The sequence below is a fragment of the Rhinolophus sinicus genome, chromosome 16, assembly GCF_057876585.1.
Source record: "Rhinolophus sinicus isolate RSI-liver-muscle chromosome 16, RSI-T2T, whole genome shotgun sequence".
NCBI classification, from domain to species: Eukaryota; Metazoa; Chordata; class Mammalia; order Chiroptera; family Rhinolophidae; genus Rhinolophus; species Rhinolophus sinicus.
Genome location: NC_142516.1, coordinates 45,067,423 through 45,082,083, shown reverse-complemented (window position 1 = coordinate 45,082,083; position 14,661 = coordinate 45,067,423). Strand labels below are relative to the sequence as shown.

At 39.0% G+C, this 14,661-nt stretch overlaps 1 protein-coding gene across 8 annotated transcripts in view; it reads left to right on the top strand.

The window, feature by feature from the left end:
• Positions 1-14,661, top strand: part of TMC1 (transmembrane channel like 1) — a 242,620-nt gene that overhangs the window by 191,219 nt on the left and 36,740 nt on the right. For all 8 annotated transcript variants that reach the window (XM_019736715.3, XM_088793258.1, XM_074330566.2 and 5 more), the window contains one exon: positions 8,796-8,938. In XM_019736715.3, coding sequence (XP_019592274.1) covers positions 8,796-8,938 — 143 coding nt within the window. The remainder of the gene's footprint in view (positions 1-8,795; positions 8,939-14,661) is intronic.

Sequence of the window (14,661 nt, the reverse complement as noted above, 5' to 3'; positions counted from 1 at the left end):
ATCATCATCTCTTGTCATCTATCCAAAGTGGTGGCAGCTGGAAACTGTCTTTTGAAAGAGATCTGAGCAGCACAACCTTTATAACTTCTAGAGGGGTTTGTTGGCTCTGAAACTGTGACTTGGCTCCTCTATTTTAGATCAGAACTGTTGCTGTTACTGTTCTTGTTATCTAGCAACATTAGCATGACCTCTTTGCCACAGCCATTGTCGCAGCCTAGCCAAGGGCTAGCTCAGCAGAGACTGAACTCTAAATCATAAACTATCTCTTGGTGAGGGCAAAAGTATCACCCCAAGCCAGACTGCTAAGTCTTTTGGGGACAAATTTGGGCTTGTAGATTACCGAGTCCACTCAGAGATAGGACTCTTTCCTGAACTAGAGATCGTAAGATTGGAAGGGATGAAGATCTTCTCATCTGTATTCATCTGTATCCATAGTAAGACGCCTTTGAAGACTTCACTGAGCAAAGAGGGAGCCTGCTCAGGCACCTGGATTGGGACTGGCAATATCTATGGGCTTTCCATCCTTGACTCCTATATGTGCTTTATTTCCTTCATGTCCAGCACAGGTCCCTCTGGTCCAGTGCAGATTCAAAGGTTTATGAGGTGTGATTGAAAGGAGAGGCATTTTATATTCTGTTCTAGATCCTAGGTTCTTTCTCTTACTTCAGAGTCTCCTCAGTCTGTTACTCCTGGACTTCTTTGTGACACATCTATAGCTTGTGATAGGAAAGATTCCTGGGTCTGCTTTTAGCTTTCTTGGTATCCTTCTATCCTCTTAAACTTAGACAACTGATTTCTTAGGGTCTGTATTCCTACCAGTGCTTTCTTTGCTTTGGCAACAACTTCCAGTTTTTAGCACCTTCCTCCAGCTGTACCTTGCCAAATCAAAGATGAGCTTTCTTTTTGTCAAAATTTGGAATGCCTGTGATCCTGGTACCATACTTACAAACATGAAAACAGCATCACTTCTTTGAATATGATCACATAAATTAGTCTTCTATTCATCAATTCAGTAAGCATTTATTGAGCATTGTCTAAGTACCAGGCAGTGTGCTAGGCATTAAGCAAAGGTAAGCCATACCCAGAAAGGTCTCAAGCACTTAAAGTCTAGTAGAGAATTAAATAATCACAAAAATAAATGTATTTGCAACTGTGCCAAGTGCTGTGAAAGAAAGGTAAATGGTATAAAGAGAATGTATAGCAGGGAACCTGACCTGGATCATAGGAAAAGTTTTTCTGAGAAAGTAACATTTGAATTGGGCTCTGAAGAGTCAGTACAAGCTCCCAATTTGACAGAAGGGAGAGGTATTCTGGGTCATGAGAACAGCAAGTGCAAAGGTCCTGTGTTGAGAGAAGGTTGCCTTACTCAGGGGACTGAATGACAGCTAGTGAAATGAGATCTGAGAATGTGAAGAGGCGTCAGGGGCAGATGGCATTGGAGAGACAGAAAGGTATCAAACCATGTGCGACCTTCTAGAATCTAGGCCATGATAGTTATTTTTTTCTCAGAGCAATTGAAAGTAGTTTAAGTGGGTGGTGGGTGGGTAGTGGCATTATCAGACTTGGATTTTGAGAAACTCAAAAGATTGGAGAAAGACAAGATGAATGTGATGAGACCAAGGAAGAGTCTTATTATTATGATCAAGTGAGAGACTAAGATTGTTTGGAAGAGCTCAGTTTACCTGGTAGGGATTTGCTGATATCTAAATACTGGCTATCAGCCTAATGATTAAAGGCTGTGAGTGATTGAATTAGATTAGAACCTTGCAACCTATTAAATTATATTATATAATACAAATAGCACTAAACCATGAGTCCAGTACATCTGCTATGACAAATAGATTATTTAAATTTGCAAACATTTGAAAGCAATTCAGTAAAAACTTCATTCTATTTTCTAGAATAGTGTATCTCCAATAGATATTATTTGTTTATGAACTATACTTGAATATTTGAATCTTGAATATTTGAATCTTAAATATTTGAAATAAAATGTGTGCTGCTTATATGGGATTGAAAATTACTGAATTTAGTTCATTTTTTTCTAAGTAGTCTCAATATTTTCTCTACTTTCAAAAACTAGTTTTATTTGTTCAAAAACTTCTTAAATAGATACTACTAAGGTAATTCTCAGCATAAACTGTGTCCAGATGACAACACCCATTTCTTTTCATGTATGAATTCACAGTACTTTGTTCTTCATGACTTCAGAGAACTAATGGGCAGCCTTGCAAGTCCAGAAGTCAAAGAACAACAAACCCCCATAATGAATGCTTTTGATGTCTACTTTGTGAAACAAAAGAAGACCAATTTTCCTATGTGGGAAGAAATCATACACAGCAGCTCATTTTATAGCACTGAGATGTGTCATTTTGTAGGCGTTTTAGGCAATTAGACATTAGAAAAAATTAAGGAGTTTTGCCAGCTTTAGTGTTTCTCAGACTTTTTTTGTGTGTTTTGATTCATTAAATCCCAACATGAGATTGTTATTGTCATTGTTACTATCTTGAATGATTTACTCTGTTTTATTAAAATGGGTAGTAGGGAGCAGAAAAACAGAAAAGAGTGGTTTAGTTGAAAATTTAAAGGAACTAAAACTAACTGAGGATTGCTAATGACCACCAGAAAGCAACTTCTCTTTTCATTCAGTCATTCCACAAACATCAATTGAATGTCAGATGCTGGGAATAAAACGATAACTATTATTATTCCCTGTCCACAGGGACCTTATGGTCTAATCGGATGTGCCATACAATGTGACAGTCTCAAGCTAACAGATATGTGCCCTGGGCACATGGAGGCATAATAGAGGGAGGGTTCGGTGTCGGAGTTTACCAGTCCTGAGAGGACCCAGTAAACAGTAACTCCATTTCCCATTTCAGTTCTGAATGATTTGTTGGAGAAGGAGAAGCAGATGGGCATCAAAATTCCACATTCATTATTAATAGAGACCAAATTAGAGCACCAATCTGGGACTCTTAGCCAAATGGTCCTGCTAATATGGAATCCCAGATTAGTCCAACTTACCCTGGGGACAGCTTATTTCCTAGAGGAAGAAGGTTATATTTGAGCTAGGCAAGCCCAGTTAATTTATTTGAAATTTACTAATCAGAGAAGTCACTATACTTCTGTTGTGGTGGAGTGAGTGAAGAGGTAGAGGAGGTTCTGGGGAATATTCCATCTATTGGAGCTCTGTGCACCTGAAGGAAATACTGAGAGACAGGAATAACCATTTCCCCATAACAACTGGCTCTGGTCTAGAGGTCAGTGAAGGATTTACAGAGGCATCTCGAACTAGATTTAAAGGACACATAGGAATAAACTAGGCTCTAGAATGGGTAGAGCAACTGGGAACAGTATTCCAAGCAGAGACCAGTATGCACAATGGCATACAGGCACAAAATGGTGCTGTGCACTGAATACCAACTAGTGATTCAGTGAAGCTGGTATTTGGGAGAGAGTAGAGTAGTAAAAGATGAGTGTGTTATACCTCCCCCCCCCCAAAAAAAGGAGGGTCTAATCAGGGAGGACAGATTCATTCATTATGCAAAAGAGTCAGACTTTATTTGATAGGCAGTGGAGAGCACAAGGGTTTTGAAGTAGGATGGTCAGAATTATCCTTTAGAAGAGTCTTTGTGACTATGGGGTGAGGTTGGTTGGACTAGGTGTGAGATGGAAGCAGAGAGACCTCTAACTAGCAGTGGTGTGCAGAGAAGGGATCAATATCAGATATGTTAGTGAGGCAGGAACTACAGAACTTAGTGAGTGATTGCATGTAAGTTATGGGTAGAAATGGGAAGACAATGAAAATATCCAAGTTTCTGGTGGCGATGCCTGGGTGAGTTGGTGGTGCCATTCTCTGGGATAGGAGGAAGAAGCAAGTTTGGTGGAAATTGTTGGAATGTTCTAAGTTTAAGGATCCGTGGAATATCCAAGTGGAGTGAGTTGTGAATAGGGCATTAGGCATAGGATCTAGAATTCCCACCATTAGTGTTAGTTGTGGACCATGCACAAAAGGCAAATGGAAGTGCTTTTTGCGGAAGCTGGCAGTTAAAAATGCAGTGTAGCATGATGAAAAGAACTCAAGTTATGTGATTCAGACAGACCTGGGTTTTTGAGTCCTGCCACATACTGCCTATTAACTGCACATATTAACAACCAATCTGAGCCTTTTTATTGTCATGTGTAAAATCATGGCACATGTCATTGTCATGTGTAAAATACTTGGCAGGCTCATATAAAAATTAAATGAGATAATGTCTGTACAGTATTAGCACAATGTCTGGTACATGGTAGATGCCTCATAAATGTGTCTTTCTTTAAATGCATACTCAAGTACTTAGTTCATGTAAATGTCCATTTCTTGGAGGGACAAGAAAACAGGAAGCGGGTTCCCTGATAGCGAGAGCAAGGTATCTACAAGGCAGCAAAGGGAAGGAGGCAGCAGTAATGCCACCTGTCTGAGAAGGAGGAAGAGGGACAAGGGCACCAATATGTAGATGGGCAGCAAAAGAAACTGTCTACTTCACAGCTTTTTGAGGGCCAGAATTCACTGTCTTTTGACAGGTAGAAGTTTATCCCCTGTGCTGAAAACTAGATCTGCTAAGACTCAGCCTAGCTTCCTCTTTGTAACTGACACACTCCCTTGCTAAGAGCCATGTAATATCTGTTTACTAACTCTGGATCTGGGTTGAAGCAAAAGGAAAGTAAACTCAATGGTGAGCAGAGAATGAGGTGGAAGCTTGGTGATTCAGATTGGGGAGAAGGAGGGTCTGGACATGGGCTAGATCTCAACATGTATCCCATAGGTGCCAGGTTAGCTGCTGTTCTTATGAAGCTAGTTGAGCTTTGTTTCGGATGTTGTTAGCCTTTCACTTCTTGCTTTTCTCCTGTATTAAGTGATATCACCTACCTTTCATCTATACTTGAAACTTGGCTTTTTTACCACTAAGATGTAAGTGGCTGTTAACAACTCGAAAAGAAGTCAATATACACCCCAACTTGTGTAGTACCACTCCCGCTTCACATACCCTCAGCAGGCATGGTTCAGAAGTCCTATTTTTTTGTTTTTCCATCAGTTTTGACTTCATGATTTTTTAAATCAAAATAATTGTCTGATAATAACTGCAAATTAGAGAGAGTTGTTAAGGATGATGAAAGTCATTTACCATCCTGGGGAGAGAGTGTTTTCTTCAGAGTGAGTATTTATTTATAGTCATGAGAAACACCAAAGGAATGGCGTTCTAATATTATTTTAGGTGATAAATACTTATGAAGAGAGTATTTGGTTTTCAGACCTCTTTTCAGGGCGTCTATCATCCAGTCTCCTACTCAATCTAAGTATATAGTATTTGGCAAATAGTAAGTTGTCAGTAATTGTTAGTTATATAAAAAATACATGAGTTGTTTCCTAGAGACCATACCATCAGAAGATTCTCTTTGTTGTGGAAAGGTGTCGGTGACTATAGCCTAGACCAGCTGCAGCATTTGAATAGAAATGAGAGTCTTAATAGATGATGCAGAAGCATGGAACCCAGAGTTGGACAGGACTTTTCTATGCTCATTTGAAACTTGGCTCTGACTGTTGTTTCTCTGTCACAGATTTTGGGGTGGGAGAGAGCTCCCGCAGGGAAAGCCGAGCGTGCTGACATGGAAACCGAATAGAACCTTGGCTGGGTTTGGAGTCATTGCTATTTTAGTCACTTCCAGATGTCTGCTGTTGGAGTTTTAAAGAAAAGGGAAAGATGTGTGGAATGTGGTGGGCCGGCTGGGTGGAAGGGGAGGGGTGTTCCTCTTTTAAGCCTTTCAACTCATGTTTAAAGCTGCCCCCCAAGATGGATTGGATAAAGCCTTGAAATTGTGCTCCTCAATAGTACATTTTTCATTTACACACTTGACTGCATATGTAGTAACAGGCAAACTGAAGAAGACTTGGTAAAATAATCAGGATTCCCGAAAAAAAACAGGACCCTACCACTTTGGATGTGATCTAATAGTTATAAAGTGCCAGCCATTGAACATATATTGAATGGTACATACAGCAAATGAGCTAGCTGCCCCAGTAGCTATTGTGCTAACCTCACAAACTCACCAGGTGCTTGTTAGATCTCTCCTTTCTCCTTTCAATGTTATTTTGAGGTGTCTTTTAATCTTAATACTGTCATTATGAATTACAAAAAGATGTCAGGTTTTAATGTGTATGCATGTGGAGATGAGGCCCTCTGAAATGTTTTCAAACGGGGTGTCCAAGTCCTTTCTAAGCGGTCCTGGCACCACCAGGGAGCAGTCCAGGGGTATAGGTTAAAAGTCCCTGCTGGGTTAATAGAGTTTCCTTGTTTCGTTGTTTTCCTGGGAGGGTATGGCACCAGCATGACACAAGGCCTGGTAGGCAAAGAAAGCATAGGAGAAGTAGTATCGCACAATGGTACTGGATTTGAATTAGACCCAGTTCAAGATCTGTCACTTACAAGGTATGTGAATTTGGACAAGATACTTCACATCTCTAAGACAGTTTTTTCATCTGAGTTGGACAGGGAGAGGGGATGAGAAATAACAGTCCTTCCCTTGTCTACCCAGGTTGTGATCTAACCAAAAATAAGGCAAAGGGTAAGACAGGTAGAGGTCAACAAGTTACCTTTATTATTGTTAAAGCTGTTATTAAAGAATGTGGTATCTTTTTATGGGTAAGTGGGCTTCCCAGCCAGGTATTTGTATCCAACAACCTTAAACCAGGATAGGCTTCCCCCTGCAGGGGCAGAGCACAACGTATGCTCTCTCAGGTGGAGGAAGATAGGTGGTCCACATCGTCCCCATTTGTTCATCCACACTCTGCTCTCAGATTACTTTCTCCTCCCCGGGGCTAGCGTGAGGCCATGGAGAAAGGCTGGAGGTATTACATTTATGGGTCTTCTCCACGTGGAAGGGAACATCAAGAGTTGAGGAAAAGTATTTCCCCTGACAGTATCACCTTCATTGGATTCTTCTCAGGATTCTGTGAGATGAAGTAAGGTGTTCAGCAAATGCTTAAGTGCTCAACAAAACTTACTGATCGGTATTATTCCTGCAACCATTATCGCTCAGTGTCAGGGCGGTAGCAAGGAAATGAGGTAAGGGTCAGATGCAAGGACAAATAGAGGAGTTTGGAAAATGATATGTTATACTTATGGGGAAAAAAATAAACAGTTCAGGATATCTGTAGTCTAGTACCTATACCTACCTGGTTCTGTTATTGTTGCCCTGGGATAGCAGGGCCAGTCTGACTGTTCTAGACAGGGTAGAAGGAGATTGGATTTAAAATAGGTGAGAGGGAGCAGAAACCTTAACTTGATGAATGTAAAAGATGTCCTGGAACCAAGTATAGGGAAAGCCTGCCACTGATTATTCTTCTGGGTCTTGCGCAGTTGGCCAATCCATGTCTATTTGGTTTCCTATCTTGGACACAAAATTAGCCCATTTGCTTCCCCTCTTTGAGGTTCCCACTCGTTGTTTAGCCCCAAATTTTCTTTTGGGTTTATTTTTCTCTTGAGCTGAAAAAAAAAAAAAAATGCAGACACAGGCAGATGAGGTGCAGGGAGGCACTTTAGTTTTTATCCACACCCCACTCATCCTATCCCAACCCTACTTATACCCATGAGCTCTTCCGAGGTATTCTAGATCTGCTAATTTTTACAGAGTATTAAAAAAAAAATTGCTGCAAATTTTGAAAGCAATAATTTTCTCAGATCTCGGCCTCTAATTTGAGTTAGGCACAATCTTTGTTTAACACAGTTTTCTAAATTACTTCTCTTCATTCTTCCTCTAGAAATTAGCTTCCAGGGCATTTCCTCCTCTTCCCAATCTCCTCTTCCACCCTTCCTGTCCCACTTCTCCTCCCTTCTTCAACAGGAGTCTTCAAAGTCCCTGGCTTATTATACATGATGTTCAAGTCAGCCAGCTGGATTTTCTAAGATTCAGGGGTGACTCACTTGATCTCGAGAGGAAGCCCCACATCGACAAGTTAGTGTCTCCTTGTTTCCCACAGCATAGTCATTTTAAGTTATTGCCAGAAAGATGAAGTCAGAGAGAAGCTGGGGAAGTAGATATACAGTAATACGGAAACAATGCTTCAATGCTGAGAGTGAAAAACACAATGAATATGAAGAATACTATAAAGGAAGCAGCATCAGAATAAGCCAATGTTGGGAAATGGTGATTCCAACCCCAGTAGATAACTTTTAGGAGGGAGCATGTAATTACATGAATAAACATGCTTGTGATGGGAGAATACTGTAGTAGTCTCCATGAATAGAAGGTTGTGCAAATTGGTTCCAATGTCATCTCACCTGTTTCTTGCCTGAGGTAAGACATGGCTTCTGTGGTTTAGGAGAACCAATCCAACTGTGGCTCAGGTGACTGGGAGTGGACACCTGCCATAACACGCTGAGGAAGCCTGTTTCAGATCCTCCCCCCAGTATTAAGCTCTGGAAACTGTAAATCTAACGACACCGTGAAGTGTGTTTGGATGTTTTAATCAGTGGGCATTTCATGGTAATGGCTCCACAGTTGAGCAAACCTATACTTGATTAAAAATGTGGTCTATTTAGAAGTCCCTGAATTTCAAGTAAACCAAGAAGCTGCCAATGAATGTGGCAGCTGAAACATTCACTCTGTGAAGCACAAACAGTGGGGCCGGTGTCAGTGCCAACTCCCAAGTTTGAAAATTAATGTCATTTTGTTATTCCTCTTAAATGCCGATATTTCGTTCTTTAAGTTGATGTTTACAACATCTGCTAAGTGGCTTTCTTGTTGGATTTTAGGGTTTAGCGCAATACTCTGTCCTCTTCTATGGCTACTACAACAATCAACGAACAATTGGAGTGCTGAATTTCAGATTGCCACTCTCCTATTTTCTAGTGGGGCTCGCGTGCATTGGATACAGCTTTCTGGTTGTCCTTAAAGCGTAAGTTTCATTGGTCTCTTGGGAAGCAAGCAATGATTTCTGGAATCAAACGGGAGAAGGGATATCATTTTGTTTTTTTTCCTGTTTCATGTTTAGAGGATGCCGAGTCTATGAGATAAAATGTTTTAATACTGACACTAATATAATATCATGACATCCTTCAAACAAAGGGTTGAATACAAGCACAGGCCTTTGGGTCATCTCACTGGGCTGCACTGATAGTAGTTGCATGCCTATCCTACGTTGAAGCTTCTTTTTTAAATGTGCCTTTTTATACTTTAAAGTATAAATCAATGTTGCAAACAAGACAGGGAAACAGCTGCTGACCCCTCTTTTTTGGGTGCAGAGAGGTTTGTGACTTGCAGAATCAGTTCAACAGGCAGAATCTGTTGTTCTCTGTTCATTTTTTTAAAAAAGCCAGAATAATCACTCATCCAAAAAATTTCAGCTACATAAGACAGCAAAAACAAATGGCCCCCAACGAAACTGTCATGATCAACCGCATAATCATGGCCTGTCTTGGAAAAGGATTTATTAGAGCATGAGGAAGAATTTCATGGGGGAACTGATGAAACAGCAGTTCATTTTTCCCCCTGACTGAAATATATTTCTAATTTTCCCCTTAAAGACACTGCAGAAACCTAACACAGTCATTTGGAGCTATGAATAATCTATCCTTTAGCCAATTTTCTGAACTAGCTTAGGAGAAGAGTTGAAACACCTAATGTCTCAACCCTTTTACCTGACTCTGCATAGGGTGAATTGGCCATTTCAGGGAAGGACCACTGCCTGAGGGTCCAAATCACCCTGAGCAGGAGCTCTCTGGGTGGGTGACGCACTTTGTGTCTTGTTCTTTTCAAACTTACTGGTGCCACCAAAGAACACTGTCATATTCAGTTCTTAAGCCCTTTCAGGAGTTGAAAAAAGCCTTAGTGGAGACCCCACATCTAAAATATTTATCTATCTGTCCAATCAGAGATTCTAAATAGTAGGTATCTGTGTATCTGATATAGTACTACCACATTCCCAAATCTAAGCTATTTCTAGTCTTTAACAATTATGATTTGGCAAGATTAAAGTCAAGGGTATCAGTTATAGGGGCTTCATGAGTATTATTTCTGTGTTGGTCCCTCGGTCTCCATAGTCACCTATGGAGAAGCTTGTTTTTGTATGTCCGGTCACTCAGCTTCTTTCAGTGACTCTGCAGGGACTGTGTATCCTGGTGGGCTCTCAGGCCGGTTTGCATGGATTCAAATCCCAGCTCTACCATGTACTTAAAGGCCTTTGACAAATTGCACAAGTGCTCTGTTCTCTAGTTTCCCATCTCTAATAGAGTTGTAATTATGCCTTGATCTTAGGATTGCCATGGGGACTAAATGAGCTAATACATACAAAGCACTTAGACCATGTTTGGCTGGTGGTAAGTAATTGACAAATGTTAATAATTTAATTAGGATTACAATTCATAGGCTTATTGAAAAATGAAACAAAGCCAGCATGGTAGGAGTTGAGGTTACTTGATAGCCTCAGTGGCAGGGCAGTCACATATGGTTATGCTGTTGTACATTAATGGATCTGTGTATTTATTACAATAATTTTCTGGCAGATGAATTTAAAGTTTATAGAGCAGCATTGTATAAAGAAATACAAGATGAACCACACATCTCGTTTAAAATTTTCTAGCAGCCATATTAAACAAATACATAGGTAAAATTAATTTTAAGAATATGTTTTATTTAATTCAATACATCAAAAGTATTATTTCAACATATAATTAAAATAAAATTATTATCAAGCTATATATGTATATGTGTATATATATATGTACATATATATATGTATATATATATATATATATATATATATATATATATATATATAGTACTAAAGCTTTGAAATCTTGTGTGTATTTTACACTATCACATTTCAAGTGTTTAGTAACCAAAGGTTGCTAGTGGTGATCATATTGGATAATGTAGGTCTAGAGGAAATGGCGACTTTTTCTAACTAGCTCAAAGATGCCATTTAGGCTAGCTGCAGGGAACCAAGTCCACATTTTCCCCCTCAAAGTCATTCATATTACGCCAACCAAACCAACCTGGCTTTGGACCCTCCCTTTGGCATGGACCTTTGGTGGTTTGATACCTGACTGGCCAGTGGTTTAAACTCATTGATTTGTATAGCAAGATAGTTACAAAACAATTCATGACTCCCACTCAACTCCTAGCCATGGGGATAAGGCTTGGTGGAAAAAGAATTGATGAGATATAAATGATTGTACAGAGCCACTTATCATCTCCTCCCACCCCAATAGAATATATTCATGGAATAAACTTGAGTGGCTTTATGGGATACATTACTCAAATCAAGTAGAAGGGAACCGGAGTTCTAAAATCAATTAGACGGACTTTGTCATCTTGACCATATTGTTTGTCTCAGCATTCTTATCCACAAAATGGTGGCAAATATCTATTTTTAATTACCTAATGGGAACATTGGAAGGTAATGATGAGGTAGAAACCCAAGAAAGTACTTTGAGGTTTTAAAATAAGGCGACTAACTTTGTTGACTCAGGACTCTCCTGGTTTTAGGACTGAAAGTCTTGTGTCCTGGAAACCCACTCAGTCCCTTGCAAACCAAGATGCTTGGTCACCCTAATTTTAGGCCCTTCCTTCCCTTCCTTCCTTCCTTCCTTCCTTCCTTCCTTCCTTCCTTCCTTCCTTCCTTCCTTCCTTCCTTCCTTCCTTCCTTCCTTCCTTCCTTCCTTCCTTCCTGGACAGTGTACATTACTAACCACATCAGAAGCTTAGAAATCTTCAAAATTACATACATACTAAGTCAAACTAATACAGTATAATATAAAGTTACATAACATAGAGACTATCAGCTCCTTCATATGCTGTCCTCCTCAGTTTGAAGTTCTGTATCTCAAGGTAAAGGCATTTTAATTTCAAGATCTAATTGTTCCTATTAAAAGCAATGCTCTGAGCTAAAAATTCAGGCATATTTCAGAGCAGTAATCTACTGGAACAACTGAATCATTCAGGGCAGGCACCTCTTAATGAGAAACCTCTTGCTGTCTATTTTATCCCAACAGGCTTTTCTAAGACTTTTCCCTATGTAGGGTTCTTTGAGATTAGATATACTTTTTCTGTTTATGAATCTGGTCGTAATAATACAGACTAGGCTAACAAGCATATCATTGAATATTTAAATAGTGTGCCATGTATAAGCCTCAAATAGTATTATAAATCTTGTCCACATAGCCTACTATATATATATATATATATATATATATATATATATATATATATACACACATATATATATATATACATATATATACATGTGTGTGTGTATATATATATGAACTTATATATAACTACTATATAAAATAAACTTATATATAACATAAACCAGCTTCAACAAATGCATATAAATATTTTTAAATTTGAAAAAATGGGAATATAGTCATCTATTAACCCCTAAACATTATATAATAGGTATTAGTTTCATCATTTTACAGATAATGAAATAATATTAGTGATACTAAATGACCTTCCCAGAGCCATTTGACTATAGGACTTATTCGAACCTAGATTTTTCTAGTTCAAAAGGCATTTTCTACCCAGTACGCTGTACCACCACTTTGTATTGTGCTTCTTCTTACACATGCTGATTTGTTCCTGCCATCGATCTTTTACACTTCGTTGAGCAGGTATTATTTATTCCTATTGTATAGATGAAGAAATTAAGGTTCAATCGAGCTTGATGATTCGATTAACCTCAAATAGCCAGCAAATTTTAGAACTGAGTTTTGAACACCATCCTTTAATTTTAGCACTTTTCCTCTAGTCTCCAATGAGGATACCTCTACGGTGATAAGGTTAAGGACCTGCTTCTATCTTGACCTGGGTTGCCTTTTTAATTCTATATTAAAATCGTCCCTTGCTTGTTGCCAAGTTCCTTTGGAGTTATATGAACTTGATATAACTCCTGTAGTTAAAAGTTTTGTGAAGAAAAAAATGAAACTTATCAAAACTATGTCTTTGTCTTACAAGACAAGATAATGATAAAATCATGGCTGACCTCACATCACATTTTTAAATAAGTGAAAATAATTTTCTCCCTTCTACTTAGATGTTCAGTGCCTCTGTCCTCTTTCTTTTCACTTCTTTTGTACCTGCTATTCAGACAGCTATTATTTTCCTGATATTTTACTTAAAAGTCTTCCATGTCTCTTGACATCCCTCCATAGGATCTTAGCCTTAAAATTATCTCTCCTTCCTCCTCCCAATTAAACCATACTTTGCTGCAGGAATCTCAGTCTCAGAGAAAAGCAGTCATAACTCCTCATAGACTCCAGTCTAATGTGTTACTTCTTGAAGACATTTTCACTGGAGCTAATAATGTTGAAGTTGCTAATGATGGATTTCAGACCCTACAGCAGGCTATGAAAGGGTAAGTGGGGCTTGCCTATAGGGCAGGAAGTCCTGAAAAATCCCACAAAGGATATGAGTGTCTGCTCTTCCTCAAATTGTGGTTGAACTTGTTTGAGAAATGCCAGGATTTTCTGCTTCCAGCAGAAAAGTGATGAGGTCTGAGAAACTTAACATCCCCATGTTCCATGTCATATTACTGCTTAATGAACTGCACTTATGAGGTCTGACAATTAAGTTAGTGAACTTGCCACCGTGTGTGTGCTTACATTGGCATCACTGTATAAACAGCTCAGTAAGGTTTCATAAACTTGGTATATCAATGTCTCGCAGCTGTATTCATGTCGATTAGGAAATTCAACATTGAAAAATACTCTCCTTGCAAGAATGGACTGAGGACAGTAGTGATCCAGGATGAATGGCAACCATCGATGAAGTGAGACGATATTGTCGAAACCTGAAAACCTGCCTATCCTGATGCCAAGTACAGAACTGAATATCAATAGCATAACAAGTATATGATATGTATTGTACCATGTGACAGCTTTTTATGCTGTATTTATTTGATGAGGCTCTTTCACGTGCTAAGTTTACTTCCAGAATCACAACTCATGTATTCATGCATTCATTAAATAACTACTTATGAGCACTTACTATAGGGCATCTGGGGAGTCATCCAGTGTTTGCGGTTAATGGTGAACAAAAAAAGTTCCCATTTTCATAGTGCTTAGTTGGGGAAATAGATTATAAACTAAGGAATAACCAGTAGTTATGGCCAATAAACTATGCCTTTATATTTTTATGTTATCCTTTAGAGTCAAATACGTGCTGCAGTTTCTTCTTTCTCAAGAATGTACGACATGTATTTAGGATAGGCCTTGCCATATATATTTTTTTCCTTGTGCACTTGTCTTATCCTGTAAGCATCTGGAATGTTGCTTTCTACCTTCCTTTCAATGCCTTTCCTCTTCCTGACTTTCATTTTAGCAGATGCTACATTACAGTGACCCTGTTGGTTTAGGGTTTATGAAAGCATTTATTTAATATATTAAAAATGTTTCCACACAATGACCAAATGACCCTAATGCGTACATGGAGATGTAAACTTGCAACCCAAGGCAAGAAAGTCAGTATAAAACCCTAGGCAGAGGCAGAAACAATTTCTTTCCGCAACCTGCCAGCAAAGCAAACGGTATGTCGTGGTTGCTTCACAGATATGGTAGTCCAAAACTATAGCTCCCTTGAAAAAGAAAAAAAAAATCATAAGGATGTACATTGTTTTCT